Source organism: Podarcis bocagei, assembly GCF_964188305.1.
Source record: "Podarcis bocagei genome assembly, chromosome: 1".
NCBI classification, from domain to species: Eukaryota; Metazoa; Chordata; class Lepidosauria; order Squamata; family Lacertidae; genus Podarcis; species Podarcis bocagei.
Genome location: NC_138125.1, coordinates 134,990,453 through 135,017,820, shown reverse-complemented (window position 1 = coordinate 135,017,820; position 27,368 = coordinate 134,990,453). Strand labels below are relative to the sequence as shown.

Genomic DNA, 27,368 nt, shown 5'->3' with positions numbered 1-27,368 from the left:
AGGTTTCATTCATTTCTTTATTAAAATATTTATATTCATTAAATATATTCTATTCATTTAAACAAATCAGCATAGTTTACAACACCTCTGCATAAAGCCATACAATAAAAAGCCATTAAAAAGCCAGGAGATTATGGATGTAAAGGAATATTCCCTTAAGAGATGAGTGAAGAATTGTTTTAGTGAGAAAGGAAGGAAGTGCTAGAAATCTGCCTTGATCAAAACCTTTAGAAAAGCAGGAGTTTGATGACAACTGAAACAAAATTTACATAAAATTATTAAACCAAGTGACAAATAAAATAATAAAATAAAAGAAACCCATGATTTTAAACCTTGCCTCTGCTGTGAACTCACGACATGGCCTGAGGGAAAGCCACTCTCTCAGCAGATAGTAGCAACCTACCAAAAGTTAGGGTAAGAATTACAAAATCCAAAACACTTTGGACACTCAAAAGCACTACATAAATGCTACGTATTATTATTATTATTATTATTATTATTATTATTATTATTATTATTATTAGTGCCAGATCTATAGAATTTACCGTATTTTTTGCTCTATGAGACGCACCAGACCACAAGACGCACCTAGTTTTTGGAGGAGGAAAACAACAACAAAAATATTCTGAATCTCAGAATCCAGAACAGCAAGAGGGATCTCTGCGCAGTGAAAGCAGCAATCCCTCTTGCTGTTCTGGCTTCTGGGATAGCTGCGCAGCCTGCATTCGCACCATAAGACGCACACACATTTCCCCTTACTTTTTAGGAGGGAAAAAGTGAGTCTTATAGAGCAAAAAATACAGTACTTTGTTATCACATTAATCATGACACCGTATTTCAAAGAAGCCCAATTCTGTTAAAAAGGAGGCGCAGCCGGTCCTGTTTCCAGACAAACAAGGTTAGGACTTGGATCACTCACCATTAGGCAACTGAAACACTTGGATGTAAAATTTGTGGCAGGTTCCCAGGTGTGGTTTGGTCAGCAACTGATCCATTGACATTAGCACATCTCCTTGAGTCATCCGGCTTACTCTGTCTAAGACGTGCTGGAAAACATTGATAAGAAAAATGCTATGCACTTACTTAACTTAATCCAGGAGAGAGAATGAGAGAGAGAGAGAGAGAGAGAGAGAGAGAGAGAGAGAGAGAATAGGCTATGGCATAAGACTACAACCAAAAGCAAGTTATCAACGAAATCTAAATGGTTTTATGTAAATTAAGAATCCGAGATTTGCCCGCAGGCAACAGCACCCGCGTGCCTGATTAGATCATTTCTACATTTTCTGGAAATTAATCTGCTGTGCTTTTTTTGCAGCATTTGTGATGTCGTGACAAGGGCTGGAGAATGAGAGAGGTGACAATCAGGTAAGATACTGGTTAACTGAAGGAATGGCAAGGGGGTGCTGTGCAGTCCATAAACTGTACCCCAATCTCTTGTTTAAGTCTTCCTTTGGAGGTCTGATCTGACAAAAAAACAATCCACACCTTATGAAACCATGAAATCTACAAACCATTAAGACAAAAAAAGGAATATTTGAGAGACCAATTTTCATGACACACTCTGTAGATACAGAGCCAAACAGAAAGAACAGGTGACAGAGAACCCTTGTCCCTCAACAGATCTACCTCATAGCCTTTGATCCTATTCAGGGCAAAGTACCATTATCAGCATTTGTTAAATTATACTGATGTGGAAATACTCCCAAGGCTTTTTAAATTTACATTATTGGTTGAAAAATAAAAAGTAGGACATCAGAAGTGCACAGAATAAGATGCAAAAAAGGAGAAGAAACAGGAAATAGTGCCCATGTAGAAAACAAAACAGGGGAGAAAAAGTATTGTGTACATCACCTCAAAAAATGAGGGAAAACCTGTTGCTGAACCAGGATTTCATTTAGAATTCTAGCGCTTACCGGCTTAACGTTAATGACCAAAGTGATGCCATGTTCCAGCAGCATGTCTTGGGCAATACGGGACACAGTTTTTTCAACCAGGACCAGAGTTGGCCTGACATCCACTATCCTCTGAACATAGTTCTTCAGGAACTCCCTTTCCTGTCATGGCAGAAGCAAGTATTGCAATCATCAGATACCAGGCCCTACATGAGGACTAAAAGCATGTCTAAGCCTGCAAACTTAAAACATGCTTACTCAAGAGTAGTCCCCCCCCCCTTAAAACTAAACTGACAGTTCAAGTAAACACTAACCTAATTCAGTGCACTTTATGCACTGACTAATAAAACAGGGAGACACAATGCTCAAGAATTTCAGCAATTCTAAAATTAGTACTTTGGTATGCAGAATGGTGCTGCAACTGGTGTTCTTAATTTTTTTGAAAAAATATTTTTTTTAAGAAGCACTAAAACACCTTGGTTACAATATTTGCAGATTAAATGTTTTCCATAGTCAGAGTTGCTCAGAGCAGATGTACGGTTACAATATCCTTGGAGATGAGAAACATCCTGTGGTCTGCTTACTCTTCACCCCCTGCCCAGTTTCTGGAGTTAACCATGACACAATATTATGACATGCTCTTATGTCAATGCTAGTTTTACCTAGAACTGAAAAACCCAACTTCAAATTCTGGCTTCAAGCTGTATCAAGAGTGGCTCACATCAGCATTGTTTTCCCAGCAAAGCTGGTGTTTGGACAATTTACCATTGGAGCTGGGGAAGAAATAGCAAGGCTTGCGATCTTAAGCATACTTACAAGATAGCAAGCCCCCGTATATAAAATTCACACACCGCTTAATTGTAAAGGACATCAAAGCCGTTTACAAAAAGACAAAACAATGACATCAAGAAAAATTCACAACTATGCCTTAAAACATATGAAAGTTAAAATACTAAAACAGATTAAAATTACCGTATTTTTTGCTCTATAAGACTCACTTTTTCCCTCCTAAAAAGTAGGGGGAACTGTGTGTGCGTCTTATGGAGCGAATGCAGGCTGCGCAGCTATCCCAGAAGCCAGAACAGCAAGAGGGATTCAGAATATTTTTTTTTTCTCCTCCAAAAACTATGTGCGTCTTATGGTCTGGTGCGTCTTATAGAGCGAAAAATACAGTACTTTTTAAATTCTCAGTAAACAACTACAGTACGGTGTCATATGTCCGCATACCAAGATCCTCATATGGCTCTTGCATACTGGTATCGTTAAAAACCTCTCTCATTTGCTAGGTAAGCTTTCACAGTGTAAGGTAAAGGACCCCTGGACGGTTAAGTCCAGTGAAAGACCATTATGGGGTTGCAGTGCTCATCACGCTTTCAGGACAAAGAAGCTGGTTTTGTCCACAGACAGTTTTCCGGGTCATGTGGTCAGCATGACTAAACCGCTTCTGGCACAATGGGACACTGTGATGGAGGCCAGAGCACACGGAAACGCCGTTTATCTTCCCGCCGCAGCAATACCTATTTATCTACTTGCACTGGCATGCTTTCGAACTGCTAGGTTGGCAGGAGCTGGGACCGAGCAATGGGAGCTCACCCTGTCGTGGGGATTCGAACTGCTGACCTTCCAATCAGCAAGTCCAAGAGGCTCAGTGGTTCAGACCAGAGCGCTACCTGGCGTCCCTCTTTCACAATGTGGAAGACTATTAAAAGCATGTCATAATGAACTGAGCAAAGCACCAGTCCGTTTTCAAATTGGCTGCAATTGGCTAGTTCTGAATAATTGCAGGGAATATGTGGTTGGCCATAGTCTCCGTGCTTTGCTGACTTGAAGCACAGAGACTATGGCAAACCACATATTCCCTGCAATTATTCAGAACTAGCCAATTGCAGTCACGAATAAACCGACTCATTAGACTTTGATAGGATGGTAAAAGAGGATAAAAAAAGCAAACTATCCCAACCTGAAGGACAATGGGATCTATGCAGGTAAACTTTGTTTCTTCTCGGTAGAGATATTCGATGGAGCACTTCAGCATCAGAATTTTGGGGTTTTTGATACAGGAGTTCATCTAGAAAGAGAAAAGGTTGTTAAATGTATCCCTTCACTATTTCGTGTAGAAAAACAGAGCAATACCTTCCCTTAGAAGAAATAAAAAAAATTCCTTCCAGTAGCACCTTAAAGACCAATTAAGTTAGTTCTTGGTATGAGCTTTCATGTGCATGCACACTTCTTCAGATACACACTTCTTCAGTGTGAAGTGTGCATGCACACGAAAGCTCATACCAAGAACTAACTTAGTTGGTCTTTAAGGTGCTACTGGAAGGATTTTTTTTATTTTGACTATGGCAGACCAACACGGCTACCTACCTGTAACTTCCCTTAGAAGGTGCAATAGGAGGAGTCAACAACTCAGTGGCAGAGCGAAAAGGCAGCATTGATAGGCTGCCAAGGCAAAAAGTGGAGGGAACCCAATAAAAATCAGGATAGGGGCCAGTCTGCTAGTTAGAATGTGAATCCAAACCCAATACGTTTTTGCTCAAATGAGCCACAATCAGCCAAGTGGGAGACCCTCTTGGGACCTTATGACATCAGTTAATCCTTGTGAGGGATTCTACTTTCCTTAATCCTGTGTGAATCTGAACCTTCATTATGCCAACAACCTATTTTCTATGTTTTTAGCCGTTCTTATTTTATCTGTATGCCACCTTGAGTCCCTGTCAGCGAAAAGGGCAGGGCATATACAAACAAACAACTTCGTAGTAACAGTAAGTGGGATAGGGAAGATTAAGAGCAAAAACTGTTACAAAACTAGTCAAGTAGGTATTATATCGAACATTAGATGTTGTAAGTCATCCATGCTACCATATTACATAAACTGACATAGCTGCACCATACCTTTTTATGTGCTATGTTCTTGGTGCAAACAAAGCCATTCACCACAACCGAGTCAAATTTTTTCCCACCTGGAATCTGTCAAAACAGTAAGAATTTTATTATCCATGGATCTCCTAATTTTCCCAGTTTGTGTTAAAAAGCAAGACTCCTCTTTTTTAAAAAGTATTTTCTTTTCCCTCCTAACATCAATAAGCTAACTAGAAATAGCCCAGATAAATGTAACTTCCATTACAGTGGTACCCCGCAAGACGAACGCCTCGCAAGACGGAAAACCCGCTAGACGAAAGGGTTTTCCGTTTTGGAGGCGCTTCGCAAAACGAATTTCCCTATGGGCTTGCCTCGCAAGACGACAGCCCATAGGGAAATCTCCGGGACAGCGGGGAAGCGCAGCGCGTCTTCCCCACTGTCCTCGGACCTCCTCCCGCCACGCGGCATCGGAACGAAGCTCCGATGCCGGGCGGGGGGGGAACGCCTCCTCCCCCCCCCGCGCAGCATCGGAACGAAGCTCCGATGCCGGGCGGGGGGGGAACGCCTCCTCCCCCCCCCCGCGCGGCATCGGAACGAAGCTCCGATGCCGGGCGGGGGGGAACGCCTCCTCCCCTCTGCGCGCCTTCCCCTCTGTTCCCGTACCTGTCCTGAAGGCTTGCGGTGCGGAGAAAAGCCCTTTTCCGCACCGCCAGCCTGGCAAGCGGTTTCCCTAGGAACGCATTAATTGATTTTCAATGCATTCCTATGGGAAACCGTGCATCGCAAGACGAAAAAACCGCAAGACGAAGAGACTTGCGGAACGAATTAATTTCGTCTTGCGAGGCACCACTGTATTTCTTGCATGAGGCTCAAATGGTTAATTCAGGCATCCAGTGTATCATGAGAACAAAATACACAAATTAGGTTCATTTGTAGCACACAATTAAAATTATTTAGTCCAGGAAAGTACTACTTTTTTAGGAATATGGCATTTCCCCAGTACTCACAACTGCAATATATTGTCAACCAGGAACATCTAGCCACTGGAATTTGAAATGTTCCATGAAGTGTAATCATGCAAACAAATATTTAAAAATAGCTCTCCCCTGCTGTTAAGCACAGGAGTACCAAAAATGCCAATTTGATGATAGGTCCTCACCATTAAATAAAACACCTTTCTATTACAAAAGTAGGTTGCCTTTTATGGACATGAATTTTAGCTACATACCACTTTTATTCCTGGACTAATCAAATCTTATTTTATCATTTATCTTTATTACGGATAGTCTAAAAATGTTCATGCTAAGTAAATGTTTAGCATAGTGACCTGTTTTAGTTCAAGATTATGCCTAGGAAATGGTAAAGGAAAAGGGGGTAGGAAAATCTAAATTCAAAACGAGGTCAGAACTAAGAGATGATTGAATACCAATCAATGTACCGTATTTTTCGCTCTATAGGACGAACCGGACCATAGGAGGGGAAGAACGGGGGGGGGGATTCTCCCCCTCTCTGCTCAGTGCCCCTTCAGTGAAGCGGTAGGAGAAACGAAGCCCCTTTCATTTCGCCTCCCGCTTCGCTGAAGGGGCGCTGCTCGGAGAGGGAAAACTGTGCAGCTCCTCTCCAGCGAAGCGAAGCCTGGAGAGCAAGAGGGATTGGTGTGCACTGACCCCTCCCGCTCTCCAGGCTTCAGGCGGCTATCCGCAAGCCTTCGGAGCACAGTGGGAACTCCTGCTGCTCTCCGAAGGCTTGCAGATAGCTGCCTGAAGCCCCCGGAGTGCAGCGGCAGCTCGCGCTGCGCTCTGGGGGCTTCAGGTTTCTCATTTTTTAGCCGTGGGGCTGGGCCGGGGGAAGCCCAAGCCCCGTACAACCAGGCAGACACCAAGAAATGGAGGTTTATCAAGCGACTGGCTTGGAGGGTGGCAAGTTCTCTGGCAGGCTTGGGCTAGTTTTGTGATATGGAGGTGTCATCATTCTGAAAGCCAGCACAAGCCTTGAGCAGCCACCTCCCTTCTCGCTGATCCCCCCGTTTCCCCCCCTTGAACTCACTTTTTTGATATGGACAAACTGACGGATGTCCATGTCATCGTCCCTGTTCTTGACGTCGGGTCGGACTGTCTGAACCACCTGGCAGACCACAGGCACAATCATATCCCTCCAGGAAAGAGACAAGGACTCGTTGTAGAGCAACTGCTGCAGTAGCGCCATCATGTGGTTGTGATTAGCTGAGCTGCAGAGAGAGATTTAAAAACATGGTGAAAGTTCAGGAGATGGCAGAGGGAGGGAATATCCTCTGGAGCCATATAGACCTGTTTGCCTGACAGTGAACTATGCCTGTGAAGTGGCTAGAGAAAGCCCCTGTAAATTCCCAAAATAATCGCTCCGGGCTCCCAAAGCAAAGAGGAGGGCAGATTCACAAATTTAGGGGCTCCGTTCTGGATTTGTGTAGGGTTTAGTCTTTCCTGTTGGGTGTAGTGAAGGGTTAACCTTCTGTGTCTCGAGACTGAGGGGATGGGCTTACAAGGGAAGTAAGCCAGGACGTGACGAAAGCAGGTTGTTGCGTCGCTGCAAGCAGAGGGAGAAGATGCAGCTTGAATCAGATGGAAGTTGGAGTTTGTAAATACACTACTTTTGTGCCAATAAAGGGATATTAGGACAGAAGAAACGTTTGGAACTTATTTACTGCTCTTTCAACACATGCTGCTGTGTAACTCTGCTAATTGCTTTACGATCTACAGAGGCTCCCAGGGGAAGCATGGCTGGGCGCCGAACAATAAAGCAATACAGTGGTACCTCGCAAGACGAATGCCTCGCAAGACAAAAAACTCGCAAGACGAAAGGGTTTTTTGTTTTTTGAGCTGCTTCGCAAGACGATTTTCCCTATGGGCTTGCTTCACAAGACGGAAACGTCGTGCAAGTTTGTTTCCTTTTTCTTAACACCGTTAATACAGTTGCGACTTGACTTCGAGGAGCAACTCATAGAATGCGGTGTGGTAGCCTTTTTTGAGGTTTTTAAAGACTTTGGTGATTTTTGAAGCTTTTCCAAAACTTTCCCGACACCGTGCTTCGCAAGACGAAAAAAATCAGAGACGACAAAACTCGCGGAACGAATTAATTTCGTCTTGCGAGGCACCACTGTAAATCTACCGAACATTTCCTTCTCCAGAAGATATCCCACAAGGCAGCAGAGGTTTCCTTCTCCTAGACAGACTACCTTCCCAGGCTGATGAGCCCCAACTGCCTCTCACTTCCCTCCCTGCTTTCTTGACTGTTGGTCTCATTTGCTCAATCTGCCAGAGCTCGTCTTCGCAGGCAAGGAAAGGGAACCCAACTTACAGCAGCCTCTCCATGGCTTGTTTTTCCCCATTCTCCTCCCTCAGAAGGTCCAGGCTGCTGCTGTGCCAGCCCAAGGGTGTGAAAAACAGCTCTTTGGATTTTTCTTCAACTCTCCGATTGAACAGCGACTCTAAAAAACACAAGTGGTGGGTGGGAGGGAAGTGGTAAGAATTACACTTTAATCCATATACAGTCATACCTCCGCTTACGTATCCCTGCGGTTACGTAAATTTCAGGATACGTAAGCAGCAAACCCGGAACTATATTTCCGGGGTTTTGCAGTGTGCGCATGCGCAGAAGTGCTCTACCGCTGTGCGTGTGCAGAAGGGTCTCTCTGGTTGCGGAAACCTCGGGATCCGGCTGGACCTCTGGAATGGATCCCATCCGCAACTGGAGGTACCACTCTACAGTATGTGTTTTTTTAATCGATTTAACTTCAATAAAGCATTGGGGTTTTTTTTTAAAGAGAGAACTGTACGTCTTATTCTAATTGATGATTTAGAAAATCACAGGGTATCAGACCACGGCTTAATAGCCTGTTTTGTTTCAGTTGACTATTGTCAGAGCAAGCTATATATGGCTGGAATGGTAATTAGTTCTAAAATTGAAGCTTTCCACCCCTTTCACTTGCACGAGGAGGAGCAAAGAATGCATGTGCCCAATGCTTGCTTAGGCTGATTCCCATAATACTAAATCATACCATTTAAAGCAGGCATCCCCTAACTCGGCCCTCCAGATGTTTTGGGACTACAATTCCCATCATCTCTGACCACTGGTCCTGTTAGTTAGGGATGATGGGACTTGTAGTCTCAAAACATCTGGAGGGCCGAGTTTCGGGGTGCCTGATTTAAAGGGTTGCTACAAGAATGTGGATAAATCCTTCTTGGAGGAGGATACAGGTCATAAAAATGAAAAAGGATGTCACAGGAATGTCACAATGGCTTCCAGATGATTCTTCACAACACACATTTTCCACTTTGGTGATGTCTGAAAACAGTCATATGTCTAGCAGCTAGAAAAAAGCGGGGGAAGAGAATACTGCAGAGAGGAAGATTTCCTTTTATTTTAGCAGAACAGTCTAGAAGCACCATGCAATCCAAACAAAGAGCTTACAACAATGGTCTCCAAATCCAGATTAATTTCAAAAGGGGCTACTGTGGTAGGAAAGGATCTTTATATGTAAAAAAAGTAGCTGTCGAAAATATACTACCCACTGCAGCTAATAATACACACGTTTTAAAACATTGGTTGCGGTATGTTTGTGTATTAAGGAGAGGATATAAAAAGTATAACCGTATAGACAGAAGAGTCTTTCTTTAAGACATTCTTCCAGTTAAAACTATTCGGCAGGACAACTTTTTAAGCTGCAATCGAGCAGGTTTCTTAAAAGCCTACGGCACTTGCTTCTGTGTTTGGTTAGCATCTGATGAAACCCGGAAATAGATATTAAAGTAAGTTGGATGACACAAGGGGGGAGGAATGTATTTCAAGCACAAGTCATCAGTTCAAGCGAGTGTTAGGTAGCTTCTTTTGTGTGTCTAGAGAGAGAAGCTTGAAACAGAACGATCACTCGGACTGGAAAAACAGACCCCAACTCCCAGAAGCATCCTGTTTCATCATATTCACAGACACATGCAGAGACTTGTATGGATTTCATCAAGCTTTGGGGCAAGATCATTTGACGTGTTCAAAACCCTTCAGCAAAAGGAGAGAGAGAGAGAGAGAGAGAGAGAGAGAGAGAGAGAGAGAGAGAGAGAGAGAGAGAGAGATGTTCACCCAACATCCAAACCCATGTCGAAAGGGGAACAATCTTCCGGCATTCAACTCACCTTTGATAAAAGCGTCGCTTATTGAGATCATCTGCTGCCCTCCGTTGTCGGCAATCAGGTACTCTGAAAGGAGAAAGAAATATGAAGATGGGAGGACAGAGGCTATAATCATATGGCTTACACGCCCACTCCACAAGAGAAAGAGAGGCATGACTCATGCTGTATTTTTAGTCACTGTTGTAGTAACAACTCCAAAATGTTCAAGTGAAGGGAATCTTCGCTTGCATTCCTTGTTTTGATGACGTGTCAAACAAGGCATCAAAGCAGTTCTGGAACCAGATTGACATGGAAGAGCCCATTTGCCAATTTACACATGTTCCACAGCTTCATGGTCTTTTGACGTGGAGGCCAAGCAAGGATACAGATGCTATTACTATTATTATTATACACCCCTCACCAGCAGGTCCTAGGGTGGGTTACTACAATGTAAAATTCAGAATTAAAAACATACAAAGAACAGTGGCAAGAATAGCGTAGGCCCTGAAAGCACACATGTCAGTCATCAAAGGCCAGGATAAACAGGTGTGTCTTCAGCACTGCCCAAAAGCTGTATAGTAAAGAAGCCAGGTGCATAATATTAATTCTTCCCAGCCACAATAATTTCATATGCACGCCCGTATTAATTATATTTTCATGGTCACTGCCTATCTCATCCATTCACCTTCAGACCAGCTTAGAAGGAATGGAGAAGTTAGACCATTGGGGTTCCTCGTCCTCTGGTCTTATTCCTCCTATACTTTTGGTCAAGTCTGCCATCAGCGCAGCAGGAGTCAAGTGCCTCACTTCAAGAAAGCAGGTTCTGGATCAAACCAATTGCAAACTTTCAAAAGGCACTTTTATCTGTGTTTTGTGCTTTCCTAAAATATCTACAGTTCTCATTATAGGAAGAAAAATGTAATCGCCAGTGGCAAAGCATCTGAGTAAGCTTTCACTCAACATTTTGCACACATGTCTGATTCCTTGTGCAAGTTGAGAGACAAAAAAATCACAACAAGGGACGCCACAGGCTAATTTATCACTGTCTTGCGGTAAAACGTTGCTTCCAGGTGCCCTGTACCATTTTAGCAGCATTCTGGTCTTGCTGGGGAGGTTTACTATAAGCTTCTGTTCATCTTGCAAAGATACTCCTGATCTACCCCAGCATTAAATTCAATAGTCTCAGTTACCTGGTGGATTTGTTGTTTTCCCACACAATCTGAAACAGCAGCTATGCAAACGTTAACAATGAACTTGGAACTGAATTTCCTAGATGTTTTGCATAATGCATAAATACTACAGATTTTTACAGTTTGTTTTCCTGATGAACACAGAACTTTTCGGATGCATTCAATATACATGACAAGCATGCAATAATATGGGGGGGGGGGAATTGCAGTATGTTAATTCACAAACCAGAAAAAAGAACTTCTATTACTAAAGCTATTTTATGAAATTAGTTTCACCACACAGCAACTAATAAAGAATTTTAGTAAGCAGGTGTTTATTGCATAGTGTTATTAGGCATGGCGGAGTTCAGCCACATGCTGAATTACAGTATCTCAAAGTTACTCTTGTTAACTTCCCTCTTTACCTGTGAGCAAGAGTGGGCACAGGCAAATTTACCTCCTCTTATACACATTATTTTACAGAAGCAAAGCCCCAGAGGTTCCACTGTGGTTTTGTCACGAACTGATGACAAAGAAACGAGGAAGATGAAAAGGTCATATTAAGATCAATACCACTAGCAGAGTTTTAGTACTTGGGGCAAGGGAAAAGAATCAAACATTTATTATAATTTTTACTTAAGAGGCCTTATTTTCAGACTTTTATTTTAACAAAAAAGCTGAAGGGATATCAATATTGCTACATGTAAAACTGCTATATAAAGCAGCCCAGAAGCCTTAACCTGATATGGTAAAGGTAAAGGGACCCCTGACCATTAGGTCCAGTTGTGGCCGACTCTGGGGTTGCGGCGCTCATCTCGCTTTATTGGCCTTTATTGGTACAGCTTCCGGGTCATGTGGCCAGCATGATTAAGCTGCTTCTGGTGTATGGGCCTACAGCCGTAATAAATTATTATTATTATTATTATTATTATTATTATTAAGCTGCTTCTGGCGAACCAGAGCAGCGCACGGAAACGCCGTTTACCTTCCCGCCGGAGCGGTACCTGTTTATCTACTTGCACTTTGACGTGCTTTCGAACTGCTAGGTGGGCAGAAGCTGGGACCGAACAACGGGAGCTCACCCCGTCGCAGGGATTCGAACCGCCAACCTTCTGATCGGCAAGCCCTAGGCTCTGTGGTTTACTCCACAGCACCACCTGCGTCCCCCTTAACATGATACAAGATTGTAATTTCTCTACCATTTAAAAGGTGTAGATCAAACTGACATAAAATCTTGTCTATGAAGACAGACAATGGTCTGAGGTGAAGTTAGCCTGAACCCAAGCCCGCCACATTCAACACCAGTACTTGAATACAGCAGAATTCTGGTCTTTCCAACTAGACTGAGCTCTAGATGGTACCAGCCAGTTCTAGAAAAAGACGTGCCAGACCTCAACATGAACACCTGCCTTGTTCTCTTATAATGGCAATGGTGCCTACCTGAGAGGTGCCGGAACTGAGTTCCGGCAAAAAAACCAAACCAGCCCTGGGACCAGACCTGCCTGACATTTGCATCCAGCACAAATGACTGAGAAACAGAAGATGTCCTTCAAAACATCCTTGCTCTCTGCGGCCAAAAGATGGCCTGTCAAAAAAGCTATGTGAAAACGCGTTGTCTACGGTGGTTCAAAAGCAGAGTGGCCTAATGCGAGAGGAAGGAGGAGTAGAAAATAAGACCAGTGGGGGGGACAGGAGGAGTTGGTGTTTGGGCAGACGGCTGCCTAGGCCCCGTTTTCCATCACGTGTGGCATCCGAGTGGCAACTACCGCATACCTTTTTGGTCGGCAGGGTGAGGGGGCACGTGGGGGTACTTGGAAATCTTCTTGATATGGAAGTTCACGTTGTCCAGCTCCACGTTCAGGCTGATGGAAGCAGCTGAGTCGCTGTCCATGGCAGACTGGAAGCTGCTGACTGAGGTGCGCTTGCTAGGGCTGGCAGAATCTTTTAGGTTTGAGGAGAGGGGGAGATACAGGAAGGAGAAGGGGGGTTCAAATAATAGGTATTCACGGGGGATCAAGGAAAGGAGAGAAATGATCTCAATTAAACCGTGTGCCATGTTGGAGAGAGAGAGAGAGACACAGTAATTTCATCCACTTGCATATTGGCGTTTCTCATGATTTGGATGGTCTTTTGAGGCCATTTGCTCCTTTTTTTTAAAGCAGGGCTGCTGTTAGGACCAAGATGCCCAAACAGCTGCAGACCTTATGCCAATTTGGAATCTGGGTGTGTGTGGAAATCTAGCCAAACACAGAGAAGATACTGTATCTCCGTAAAAGAAATAGATAAAAGCGTTTATTTCTACAACAGCAGCAGGCAGCAGCAAGGCAGAGCTTTTACTTGCTATTAAGACAGATATCCTCAGAAAACAGACACAAACACTCACTGGTCAAGTTATCATCTCCGTCTTCTGCAATCTGCTCTGTGTCGCTGTCGTCAAACTTGATGTCTTTGAACCAGGATGGCTCAGAATGGCCCTCTACCGAGTTGACCGAATCACTGTCTGGAGAAGGAGTTTCAGAAAACTCTGTGCTCTGCGGGAGAAACACACATTTCTCTCACTCTATTTGCTAGCACCCTCGGATTAAGTACAATTCCTTCATTAGAATATACAAATTAATACAAAACTTTGTTCTTACGATTTGCTTTGGAAGGTACGGGATTAGGTTATACCAGGTGAGCCAAAATAAATGTGAACAATCAAGCGTACGTGTAACTTTCAAAATAATGTTAACTGACCGCAAAGCACAAAAGTGGGGAAGTGGCTCTCAACTTCCATCAGATGTTACTGGACTCTCAACTTCCATCAACGGCCAGGGCTGCTGCTGAATTTATATTCCGCTTACATGCAAAAATGGATTCTAAGCTATAGTTTACAGCTATAATATACATCATAAAAACAATACACAAGTAGAAAGGGTCCCCCCCCCAAGGCAATCAGGACAACCTGCTCATGAAAATGTGCATTAACCACCCCCTGGACCCACCCGGCCAGCCCCCAGGATGGGCCAATGATACAATGGACAGTCAAAAGCACCTTGTTCACATCCTCAGGTCTTACCCGCAGAACTGGACATCTCACCAGAGACTCTATTAGCATCAATATCAGAATGGAAACAAATAATAATAATAATAATAATAATAATAATAATAATAATAATAATTTTTATTCATACCCCACCCTCCCCAGCCAAGGCCGGGCTCAGGGCAGCTAACAAGCAATAATAAAATAAGTTGAATGAATACAACTTAAAAATAAAATTAAAATACAACATTAAAATATTGAAACATTAAAATATTAAAATTTAGCCTCATCGCAGGAGGAGAAAGGAAAAGAAAAAAGAAAGAGAGGGAGGGAGGGAATCAAATTGGCTCCAAGCCAAAGGCCAGGCGGAACAACTCTGTCTTACAGGCAATGCGGAAAGAAATCAGATCCTGCAGGGCCCTGGTCTCACGAGACAGAGCGTTCCACCAGGCAGGAGCCAGTGTTGAAAAGGCCCTGGCTCTGGTTGAGGCTAATCTGACTTCCTTAGGGCCCGGGACCTCTAGGTTGTTTATGGACCTTGAGGCACTCCGTGGGGCACACCGGGAGAGGTGGTCCCGTAGGTACGAGGGTCCTAGGCCGTGAAGGGCTTTAAAGGTCAAAACCAGCACCTTAAATCTGACCCTGTACTCCACCGGGAGCCAGTGCAGCTGGAAAAGCACTGGGTGAATATGCTCCCATGGCAGAGACCCCGTGAGGAGCCTCGCTGCAGCATTCTTCACCCGCTGGAGTTTCTGGGACAGCTTCAAGGGCAGCCCCGCGTAGAGCGAATTACAGTAGTCAAGCCTGGAAGTGACCGTCGCATGGATCACTGTGGCCAGGTCAGGGCGGGAAAGGTAAGGGACCTTGATAAATGATATTGCCTTCAGTGAACTTATTGTAGCAGGCCTTTGATGGTCCCGATGGCCCATTACGTGGGGCTTTTTCACCACTTGAAAGTTACCTGGGGACACAGTGATGGGAGCTGGAGAGGTCTAGCAACATCTGGAGAGCCACAGGTTCCATTTTTCTGCAAGCGGCAATTCCATTTTCTCTATATTTGATTGTGTTTGCGCATGTTAACGTTGCAAAAGGAAAAATAAAGAGTTCTAGAAATATGATAAAGAGCAGGAATTGCACGGGATTGTGGCGGGGTGGGGGCAGAGGTAGATGTAAGCTTACTCTGAAGGGATAAATCTAAAAGTCTGTAAAACTTAAGTGTGCATAGATATATATTTAAGTCACATGAATTTTGTATAAATATGTAGCACAAATATGTTGATAAAATATAAGATAATTGGAATCTATACATATAATAATCAGGAAACCATGAACAATGACAATTAATTTTTATTGGGGATATTAGACACAGAAATAGCCAGAGATAATAAGAAAATATTCCTTTATGCTACTGGGGTTGAAAGAACACTAATTGCCAAAAATTAGAAAAAAGAAACAATGCCAACAAAAAAAGAGTGGCAAGATAAATTATTTGATTATATTGAATTGGCTAGATTGACAAAAGCCATTAGTGTTCAGCCCAAGCAAAAAATTAAAAAAGAATTGGGAAACTATAGAGAATACCTTAAAAAGCAGTGCCCTCAAATTAATACTTGGACTTGTTTCGATTAACTTCTGCAAAATAAATTATGGTATAAAAGTTAAAAAACAGAAAGAAAATGGGGTAATAATGAACTAGGAAGGAGACAGTTTACCAAAAATAAAAAGAGAACAGTGTTGAAGGAAGTCAACTGGAAGAAAAGAATTGAAATATTTCATATTGGATTGACTATTGTTGACTACTGGATCTGCGTAAGTTTCTGTACGTTCTTATGTTTTATTTGTAGTTGTTTGTTTTTTCTGGATTGTGTATTATTACTTTTATGTTCAGTTTTATGAGTGTGTGTGTATGTGTTATAAAATAAAAAATAAAAATTGAAAGAAAAAAAGAACAATGACAATTCAGTGTTGAATATGCCAAAAAAAAAAAAAAAGCTAGTCATAGACTAGTGATAAATAAGGAACTGTTAATATTTTGGACAGTAAAAGTAAACTAAAGAGCTATGTAGCCATTGAAATTGCAAGACTTTAATCTAAGTAGATAATTCTGGCAGCTCAGGAGAAAAAACACGTTTCAAATCACTTGAAAAAACCTAGTTATACTGGGGTTGTCTTCCATAGGAATGGCTTCTCATCCATTTTTCTCCAGAAACAGAGATGGATGACTAACTGTTTGTTGTAGAACACCGTGGCCCATCAGAAGACTAAAGCAAAGAAATTATTTCTGCATTGGATAAATTTGTCTCATCTTGTCTATTTTCCAGTATTGGAAATTCTCTCCTGTCAATCTGAATGGAGAGCAAATCTCTATAGCCACCTAATAAATCATTCAGGCTATTGAAATGTGCATGAAAGCCATATATATATTTAAACAACCATGTTCATGCTAGAAGGCACTAAATATGGCATCCAAATTATCCCGTAATCTTGAAAACTATATGCAGCCCCTTTAGATACTTCTTCGTGGGGCACCAGGAAAGCATGCTGGGATTTCCAACTATAGCAGCTACACTCTGTAACAAAATCCCTTAAGTAAAAAACCAATAATTCAGTTGGCCACATTTCCCACCTGCCCCAAACATACTGTATTTTTCGCCCCATAGGGCGCACCGACCCACAGGGCGCACCTAGTTTTTTTGGGGGGGAATAAAGAAAAAATCCCCCCCGGCGCGGGGCGGGGGCGGGGGCGGGGGAAGCCAGAGCTTCCCCTGACCCCAGCCCCCAGAACAGGCTGCTATCCGCAAGCCTGGGGAGCCCGGCGGAAACTCCCGCCGGGCTCCCCAGGCTTGCGGATATCTGCCCGAAGCTCGGGGCACGCTGCTCAGCGCGCCCCGGCTTCGGGATGCAGGCTGCTATCCGCAAGCCTAGGGAGCCCGGCGGAAACTCCTGCGGGCTCCCAACGCTTGCGGGTAGCTTCCTGAAGCCTGGAGAGCGAGAGGGGTCGGCGCGCACCAACCCCTCTCGCTCTCCAGGCTTCAGCGAAAGCCTGCACTCACCCCATAGGATGCACACACATTTCCCCTTCATTTTTGGAGGGGGAAAAGTGCGACCTATAGGGCAAAAAATACGGTACACATTTTTCTACAGGCTTTAGAGCCCCACTGGCGATTTCTCATTCCCTTCACACCCATATTATTCATAAGAAACTTCATAGGAAACTATCATGGCAGTTCTATACCTAAACAGTAGCTAGCAGCTCCTCAAATCCTGGGAAGACAGCCAAGGCGTTGTGCTGAAATGCAGCCTTTGCCCCAAGGTTAGTACTCTCTGCCCATGGAGGAAAGATACGCATTGACTACTTGAGCAATTCTCTAGCTGACCAAACAAAAAGTGACATCAATCTGTTCCATCTACAATGCCAGCTCTGACCTTTCCACAGATTAACTCTACAAATGCAGTTCTAAAGTGAGGTCTACGACTTCCAGGAATTGCACTTGAACCATGTTTCAACGCGAAAAGCAATTCGACTCAAATTATGTGTGTATATAATTCAGGTTCAGTGCTCCTGAAACACTTTAAATGATTCAAATGGCTTTATTCCTTCCCAGGTGGGTCTGTCAAGCATAAGCTCTCTTAACACTGCCATAAATAAGTAGGGCTATAGGAACTCTGCACTAAGGATTTCTTTTTTAAAAAAACTGCACCAAGGTTAAGTTCAAGTCTGCATCAAACAAAGGCAGAATTCGCTTTGTATTTGCATTCGCTGGTGATGCAAATTAAGCAAGTTTTACATAATTTCTCTCCATTTTGCATAGTTGTTTGGAAACAAGGACTACTTTGTTAAATGGGCATGTATACAAGATTGTAGCTTCAGCCAATTTCTGGTACACACAGAAGTCACTATTACACAGGTCTTTTTTATCTATAGTTTACTAAGGTTTTCACAGCATTACAATAAAAGGGGCCCCTTATTTTCCCCACCCCATTTCCCCACCTCCTCTAAAAAAAGTTCATTTTCATTCCAGCACTTTCATTTCTAATATATAAATGATAGCGGACTTTTTTTGGCAGTCGCACAACCACCGGGCACCATATTTCACCCTGAGTCAGACTGATTTGATTCTACACCTGCAGCTAAGGCAAACATAAAGGCAGATCAGCTTGCATACTATAAAGAGGTTTACACACCACACTAAGAGAAAACATGGGTTGGCATGAACAGTGGCGTAGCGTGGGGGGTGCAGGGGGGGCCGGCCACACCGGGCGCAACATCTGGGGGTTAGGGTTAGGGGGCGCAAATCCACGGGTTAGGGGCGCAAATTACTTGCCTTGCCCCAGGTGCTGACAACCCACGCTACGCCACTGGGCATGAATGAGCAAATGGAGCTTCTCCCAGGGCTGAGCCACTCTTTGGCTTAGCATTACAACCAACCAAGTTTTGTGGATTGTCTTGCTCCAGAAAAACCAGAATCTGTAACCAAGGTTTGTTCTTGGTTTGCTGTTTGTGGTTTGCCTGGAGCGAGACAAACCATGAGCCTAGGTTCAGATGTAATGCAAGCCAATCCATAGCTCAGCCCTGGATAGCAGCAGCCCTGTGAGCTGGACAACCAGGGAAGAGGCCCAGTGGCCACAATCTTCACTCCAGCAGTCCTGGAGTCTTTGCTTGCTCACATTATGCTGTGATCTGGCTTACTAAGGCATTACATGTGAACTGGCTCTTGTCTCCAAGCTGCTGCTACAGAGATTAGAAAAAGAAGGAGCCAGGTGCTTTGGGAAAGCAAAGACAGCATCTTCCAGGGTGCCTCACTGAGTACTGCCGTATATGCACATCCTAGACCAGGCACCCCCAAACTCGGCCCTCCAGATGTTTTGGGACTACAATTCCCATCATCCCTGACCACTGATCCTGTTAGCTAGGGATGGTGGGAGTTGTAGTCCCAAAACAGCTGGAGGGCCAAGTTTGGGAATGCCTGTCCTAGACCCAAGGCAGATCCCATGTCACTCCACATAGTCCCACATTGCCCCTGTCCAATCTCACGGCAGCAATGTGAACCAGGGACGACTAAAGCACCAGAAATGGCTCAACTCCAGTCTTCAAGCAGCACTTAAAGGTAAAGGTAAAGGGACCCCTGACCATTAGGTCCGATCGTGGCCGACTCTGGGGTTTGCGGCACTCATCTTGCTTTATTGGCCGAGGGAGCCGGCGTACAGCTTCCGGGTCATGTGGCCAGCATGACTAAGCCGCTTCTGGCAAACCAGAGCAGCGCACGGAAACGCCGTTTACCTTCCTGCCAGAGTGGTACCTATTTATCTACTTGCACTTTGAGGTGCTTTCAAACTGCCAGGTTGGCAGGAGCAGGAACCGAGCAACGGGAGCTCACCCCGTCGCAGGGATTCGAACCGCCGACCTTCTGATCAGCAAGTCCTAGGCTTTGTGGTTTAACCCACAGCGCCACCTGCGTCCCCATCAAGCAGCACTTACATCCAGCCAAATGAAAGTCTTGGCTGTGGCACTGGAGTGCAACTTGAGAAAGTAGCAGCTAAACAAATCAGGATATATTCCCCCACAACAGCATTGCATTATAGGCATTTCATTTTTTAAAAAAAGATTGCAGAAAAATCCAATAGTGGGTGAATTCTCCCACCGCCCATTGATTGTGTTGTATTATCTTCTCCAGGACACGGGGGGGAGGGGGACTGCCCACCAAGCAATGACTCATTTTGATTTATGCTTCCCTTCCAGATGCCCCACTAGCCTGGAGTACTGGCACAATGCATCAGAGCAAGCCAGTAGTTCCTAGATGTAAACAGTGACTCTCATTGAGTACCTGCCCAATTACTATCATGCCTCACTTTTTGGTACATTCATAAATTATGCTACTTTGTCAGAAAGCTACCAGGGTCTTTGCCGTAACCTCTCCAGCTCACCCCCATAGTGAAGAAGCCACTACTGTCAAAACATTTGGGCCATTAGAAAATACCTAAATTGCTCAGCCTCTTCCTTGAATTTGCATTATGGGAGTCTTTAAGGCTGTCGCAAAGCCCTTAATGAGAAAGCTTTTGAGGGGCAATCTAATACAAAACACCTTTTTCTGAGACAGCCTAAACCGATCTGTGCTTGATACGTCTCATTTCTAAAAGTCACTTTTTTTGTTAAAAACTTCCCCTTCATCCCGTTTCCTCCCGATCCACCAACTTCTCTTCTCCAGTTACCTGGAAGATGCCTACCTTTCTTTTCACGGAAGGTTTCACAGCCTTCTTGCTACATTTCTTGACCTTAAGTGAATTAGTTTACATTAGTGACTTATCAGAGTTGCTTTTGCACACCTTTTCAAACAAGCAAATGCACGGCCTGAATACATAGCCTTGGGGAAAACTGCCATGGCCCATTAGGATTTTCTTTATATCTGGGTGAACAAAAAGTCAAAACCCACTACACAGCAGCAGAAAGCAATTCGTTCAGCAGCCCAATTCACGTGTGAAATCACCACACACACAAAATCCATACCTGCAGTGGTCTGTAGAGCGCATACTCATCTCTGAAAATCTGATCGTGGTGGCTGACACAATCCAGCCACCGCCCGTCGACCAGAGCCTGACCAATTGCAATAGCTTGAGCTCTGGAAAAAAAGATAGGTTTCGAATCGCAAGTGAGTTACCAAAAACATTTATAAGCCCAAAGTGAAAGCTTCACAAATATTGAGTTGCAGTCTTTATTGTTTGTAAAAGACACTATTTAGCGGGAAGAAATTCCAATGAAAATCCTCGTTGTTACTATTTTACATGGTTGTTTATTTGCATATACCATATTTTTTGCTCTGTAAGACGCGCAGGACCGCAAGACGCACCTAGTTTTTGGAGGAGGAAAACATGAAAAAAAATATTCTGAATCTCAGAAGCCAGAACAGCAAGGGGGATCGCTGCGCAGTGAAAGCAGCAATCCCTCTTGCTGTTCTGGCTTCTGGGATAGCTGCGCAGCCTGCATTCGCTCCATAAGACGCACACACATTTCCCCTTACTTTTTAGGAGGGAAAAAGTGAGTCTTAGAGAGCAAAAAATACGGTATTTTAAAATTTTATACGTGGATGTTTTATGAGGCAATTCATTTTATTAGGCATTTTTGCAATGCCTAATATTTTTCTTTTTTTGAATTCATTTTTATTGATTTTACAAATACAAAATACAGATAAGCAAAAAGTAAAACATACATATCTATATAAAAAGATTTTCCAAATCTCAGGACTTCCCCTCAGCCCCTCCACGGGGTCTCATTTCAAACATCTACAACTGCATATTCATCCGTACTCCAATTCTTATATCAAACCATATTTTCCATAGTGATTTTTACGCTACAAGTGAATGAAAATCCTGCTCTTGTTTCCATCTGCTTACAGTGGTCTCCTAAGTAGCTTAAAAGTTTTTATCCTCTTGGTTTCTGAGTTTTCCAGTCAGCTTTGCCATCTCAGCATTGTCCATCAGCTTGATTTGCAATTCCTAATAAAGGTTTGGCCAAGTAAGTTAGCAAATCTAAAAAGCACAGCTCCAAGCAGTTACCCACTTGACCTACACTTTCTAGGCCCTGGGTCCGAGTGGTTATGCTTTTCCCGCGACACTTTCCCTGGGACAGGCTTCTCTTGGACCCTAAATCAGAACAAGTGGAAATCCATGCGAAATCCAGTGGCCGTTTGTTCCAATTCCGTGCAAACGTTCGGGTTTCCCCACGGGGAAATGACAGGGCAAGTGGAGGTATGGAGAAGCCCTCAGACAGGCTTCCATAATCTGGTTCTCTCCAGATAGTTAGGATAGCAACTCCTATCTGGGACGGATGAAAGCAAAGTTTGTAAATTGTTTTGGATGGGTTTCCCAGATAAATGGCATATACCGTATTTTTCGCTCCACAAGACGCACTTTTTTCTTCCTAAAAGGTAAAGGGAAATGTCTGTGTGTCTTATGGAGTGAATGCGTGGTCCCTGGAGCCAAATTGCTGCTTGGGAGGGGGGAGGTAAAGACAGCAAACTTGCAAGGAGAGGAGACAGGAAGACTAAATCAGTGAGGAGAGAAATTAGAAGAAAAGGAGGAGCAAAAAACTGCTCCAGCTAAGGAAAAGACACTAAGGCAAACAAGAGGGAAGGGAGTGTTGAAAGGAAACAGCTGATCGGTGGGATCAGAAGAGAGATAAGGGACACTAGCGGAGGCTGCCTGGGAGGGTGGAGGTAAAAGCCCATGGAATCTCAGGATTTTTACATTGGGTCACCCCAAATTCACCACCAGATCACATAGCATGTCCATGGCTACAACCTGCACCAAAAAAATCACGTACCCACTGTTGCGTGGGGCCGCAATGGCGCAAAAATGTGGTTACAAAGCACAGATTCACATGGATTCTCAGGATTTTTGCATTGGGCTACCCCAAACTCACCATCAAATCACATGCCTGTAGCCACAGCATGAACCACAAAAATCATACACCCGCTGTTTCATTCAGAATATTTTTTTTCTTGTTTTCCTCTTAAAAACTAGGTGCGTCTTATGGAGCAAAAAATACGGTACATGTTTTAAAATAAAATACAAATGGTCCACATAGCATGCTTCATAAAAGGCCAACGTTGGAAGGATCTTCATTGGAGAGGAACACATTTTCACTTTAGAACACTCTGTATGTTCTGCTGTTTGGAAGCAGTACAATATTAACACAAATATGAACGTGCAGGCTACGACACATTAGCAATATTGGAATATTTTTAAATCACAGAATTGTGGAGGTGGAAGGGACCCTGAGGGTCACCTGGTCCACTCCCTATCAGGACAAGATTCTTATTTTAAAAGCTGATTATTTTTTCAACTACAGCATACTTAGGTCATAGTGAAATGGAAGGAAGGAAGGAAAGTTGAGGACCGCACACATTCTAATTGAATGCAGACGGCAAGGGGTTATAATAATTAGGAATAACTGTTTAAAACATATTGGGACTCAGCAGAAAAAGCAAATTAATAATTTGAGAAATGGCGCTTATACAGTGGTACCTCGCAAGACGAAATTAATTCGTTCCGCGAGTTTTGTCATCTTGCGATTTTTTTCGTCTTGTGAAGCACGGTGTCGGGAAAGTTTTGGAAAAGCTTCAAAAATCACCAAAGTCTTTAAAAACCTCAAAAAGGCTACCACACTGTGTTCTATGAGTTGCTCCTCGAAGTCAAGTCGCAACTGTCTTAACGGTGTTAAGAAAAAGGAAACAAACTTGCAAGACGTTTCCGTCTTGCGAAGCAAGCCCATAGGGAAAATCGTCTTGCGAAGCAGCTCAAAAAACAAAAAACCCTTTCGTCTAGCGAGTTTTTTGTCTTGCGAGGCATTCGTCTTGCAAGGTACCACTGTATTACATTCACAGAAGGAGAACCACCGATTTAGAACAAGCCCAAAAACAACTACCTTACGATAACAGAGTAACATTTTCTACCTTGGATTAGAAATGGGATGAGGGTGGGTGGGTTGATGGTTTATGCTTTATAATACCATTTGCATTTCATAATTTGGTTGTAATCTAAAAAAATAAATACAGAGAACACATTCCCTTCATGGATATAACTAGTTCATAAAAGCCCAGTAATCCCCTGAGCCATGAAATAATGAGACAGTCATGAACTCAGAGTTGCCCAGTACCTGGTGGTGACGTGGCCGTTCCTCATGAGCCAGTTGACCAGCTCCTTCCCCACGATGCAGTTGGGATGCGTTCGCAGCCAATAGCGATGATCCTGGAACTCCATGCCACTGTTGTGATGGCATATTTTCTTCCACAGGTCCTTTAGCTGGACTGAGTCCTGCGAGGCAAGAGTGATGACACTTTTAGATAGCATTTGTTTGGTGGGCTTAAGTGTTCCCGCCGTCTTGGGAAGTGCTGTTTACATCTGTTGCAAGTGATTTGCACCGTCCCCACCCCGCGATGCACCGAAGGCAGTGTTCTGTTATACACATTCGTTAAAAAGGCAGGGCTATGTACCGTATTTTTCGCTCTATAGGACGCACTTTTTCCCCTCCAAAAATTAAGAGGAAATGTGTGTGCGTCCTATGGAGCGAATGCAGGCTCCTTGGCTTCAGCGATAGCAACGCGAAGCCTCCAAAGCGCAGAGGGAGCGCTCCCTCCGCGCTCCAGAGGCTTCGCATTGCTTTCGCTGAAGCCTGGAGAGCGAGAGGGGTTGGTGCGCACTGACCCCTCTCGCTCTCCAGGCTTCAGGGATAGCTGCCTGAAGTCTTCGGAGTGCAGCGCGAGTTCCCACTGTGCTCCGCAGCCTTCGGGTTCCTTTCGCTGAAGCCACGAGAGCAAGACTCTCCTGGCTTCAGCAGAGAGGGAGAGCTGCGCATCACCCCTTCAGCCAAGCGGGAGGAGAAATGGAAGGGGCTCCGTTTCTCCTGCCGCTTCGCTGAAGGGGAGCGGAGCAGAGAGGGGGAGATTTTTTTCCCCCTTGTTCTCCCCCTCTAAAACAAAGTGCGTCCTATGGTCGGGTGCGTCCTATAGAGCGAAAAATACGGTATGCACATTGTACCTGAGTACATATCTGCACCAGGAGAAAACTTGGCCAGTATCTTATTGTTATCTTTTTTTATTCAGACTGCAAGCGCTTGCGGAAGGGGGAGAAAGATTAAAATGTCAAACTTCCCTTCTTCACCAGCAGACATGTGTGTCCGTCTGTTGATTCTGTCTTCAGGTAGAGCAATAAACGAAGCTCTGCTGAACATTTTGTGCTCTTCACACTTAGAACAGCTAACTAGAGATGGCTTGGCTCTCCCTTACATCAGGCAGGTCTTTGAAGCAGCAGTGAATACCACAATGTATTACAAATCATAATTTGGGATAATTCAGACATGCACACTCATTCAAAAATTATATACAAATTATTACTATTATTAAATTTCTGTTCCACCCTTCCTTCCAAAGGAGTCCAGGGTGGCAACATCAAGCAAGCACCTGCCTGTCTGAGACGCCATCTCAAACAAAATACTTTTCAACAAAAGTAGTTGAGATATTTAGCTGAAAGTCATATGGGAGAGGAGCTCTTACTTAAGCGCAATATGCATGCTTGTATATAAGAAGAGGAGGAGTTTGGGTTTGATATCCCACCTTTCACTCCCTTTAAGGAGTCTCAAAGCGGCTAACATTCTCCTTTCCCTTCCTCCCCCACAACAAACACTCTGTGAGGTGAGTGAGGCTGAGAGACTTCAGAGAAGTGTGACTAGCCCAAGGTCACCCAGCAGCTGCATGTGGAGGAGCGGAGACGCGAACCCGGTTCACCAGATTTCGAGTCTACCGCTCTTAACCACTACACCACACTGGCTCTCATATATAAATTAGTCCTATGATACTGAAGCAACAGTATCCCTGAAAAAGATAGTGTGGTGTAGTGGTTAGAGACCCGGGAGGTCAGGGTTCAAATCCCCGCTCGGCCACATAGCTCACTGGGTGACCTTGAGCCAATCACAGCCTCTCAGCCTCACAGGGTAGTTCTGAGGATTAACTGAGCAGCAGGAGAACCATGTACGCCACCTTGAGCTCCTTGGGAGAAAAAGGTGGGATATAAATGCATTAAATTAAATATGGAAATAGTCTTACACGGCATAGAAAGTCAATAAATGGCATGGAAGCGCGCACACAGAGAGAGACAAACGAAATAAAGTGCTAGCATTTTCTCTTGCAAAACTGGTTCAAACAACCACCGCAGTTGCATTCTCAGACCTAACGACACAAGGGTTTAGCAGTTCCTTAAAGGTGTGTGTGTGTGTGTGTGTGTGTGTGTGTATATATATATATATATATATATATATATATATATATATATATGGTTGCTAATCTTTCCATGCTGAAGCTGAAAACTCTTACATCTCTTCAAAGACTAGGTAGTAGTATAAAAGTACCTTTTCAAACCTACATACATATAGGATTATAATGAAGATAAAATGGGATAGCCCATGAGGGTGGGTTGCAAATAGCATTACAACAGTTCATAAATTGCAGCCAGAGAACAGCACAAGGTGACTGCACCTAAGAAACAGGGAGCCCCAAAGCAGAAAGGCACTACAGATTTCTGCAAGAAGAATGAAAGATTTTTTTAAAAAAAGCTGCTTGGCTTGTACCAGGAGAATTTTGCGCTCGTCCTCGTTGGCCTCCTTGGCGTATGTGCGGTTAGCTTGTGGACTGACAGATGTCTCATAGGAAGGGACCATGGGCGATCCAGAGCGATCCAGGGACAGGTTAGTAACGCTGGCTGATCTGGCAGGAGAAAGAAAACAATGCCTTTAAGCTCACTCCAGCTCTTAAAAATTAAAGTTTAACAGAGCAGGTCCAAGATTTTACAACGTTAGTTAAGGTAAGGAACCTCCCAAGTAATGCCCCTCTCTCTTTCTCTCTCTCAAAGTCAATGTAGCGTTTTGAAAATCCGCAACTGGAAATAAGCTTTTGGGATCTCAGTGCAAAACTATTAAGCTGATTTGTCCCAAGTGAAATTCTTCCCCCTTCCTCAAATAGTAAGGAGGAGCTTGCTTGATATACTAATCCCCTCCCCTGTCACTGACTCTAATATGGGGGAAATTAAGATCAGTCTACTTAATAATAATTCAGAGGACCAACTTCCATTTTAGGGCAACCTTCGACAGGAAGACTTTGGGAACAAATTGGAGCCCCAGACTAGATGACCCTCAGAGTCCCTTCCAACTCTACAACCCCCTGATTCTGTGTGAAGGCACCTCTTATAAATGCCTCTGGCAAGACTGCTTCCTTGCCACAAGTCTGGCAATGGAATGTAAAAAACCAGGCCTTGACTATTTCAAGAGTAAAGGAGTTGGAGAGACACTGATCTTCCAGCTGACCTAAGTATCTAAGGTACCGCATTTTTCACTCCACAAGACGCACCTGACCATAATAAGACACACCTAGTTTTTAGAGGAGGAAAACTAGAAAAAAAATATTCTGAACGAAACAGTGGATGTATCATTTTTGTGGTTCATGCTGTGGCCACAGACATGTGATCTGATGGAGAAGTTGGGGTGACCCAATGCAAAAATCCTGAGGATCCATGTGAATCTGTGCTTTGTAACCACTTTTTTGCGCCATTATGGCCCCACGCAACAGCGGGTGCATGATTTTTTTGGTGCAGGCTGTAGCCATGGACATGCTATGTGATCTGGTGGTGAATTTGGGGTGACCCAATGTAAAAATCCTGAGGATCCATCGGCTTTTACCTCCCCCCTCCCAGGCAGCCTCCGCTAGTGTCCCTTATCTCTCTTCTGATCCCACCGATCAGC

At 43.9% G+C, this 27,368-nt stretch overlaps 1 protein-coding gene across 5 annotated transcripts in view; it reads right to left on the bottom strand.

Annotated features, from left to right (window-relative positions):
- Positions 1–27,368, bottom strand: part of PIKFYVE (phosphoinositide kinase, FYVE-type zinc finger containing) — a 97,580-nt gene that overhangs the window by 39,052 nt on the left and 31,160 nt on the right. For 3 of the 5 annotated variants that reach the window (XM_081191646.1, XM_081191645.1, XM_081191647.1), the window contains 13 exons: positions 26,202–26,337; positions 23,736–23,893; positions 20,589–20,700; positions 20,309–20,356; positions 13,445–13,592; positions 12,835–13,002; positions 9,917–9,979; positions 8,088–8,217; positions 6,801–6,981; positions 4,788–4,862; positions 3,853–3,960; positions 1,914–2,054; positions 920–1,046 (listed from right to left, as the gene is read on the bottom strand). In XM_081191646.1, coding sequence (XP_081047772.1) covers positions 920–1,046; positions 1,914–2,054; positions 3,853–3,960; positions 4,788–4,862; positions 6,801–6,981; positions 8,088–8,217; positions 9,917–9,979; positions 12,835–13,002; positions 13,445–13,592; positions 20,309–20,356; positions 20,589–20,700; positions 23,736–23,893; positions 26,202–26,337 — 1,595 coding nt within the window. The remainder of the gene's footprint in view (positions 1–919; positions 1,047–1,913; positions 2,055–3,852; positions 3,961–4,787; positions 4,863–6,800; positions 6,982–8,087; positions 8,218–9,916; positions 9,980–12,834; positions 13,003–13,444; positions 13,593–20,308; positions 20,357–20,588; positions 20,701–23,735; positions 23,894–26,201; positions 26,338–27,368) is intronic. The other 2 variants (XM_081191649.1, XM_081191648.1) reach the window with 2 other exon arrangements.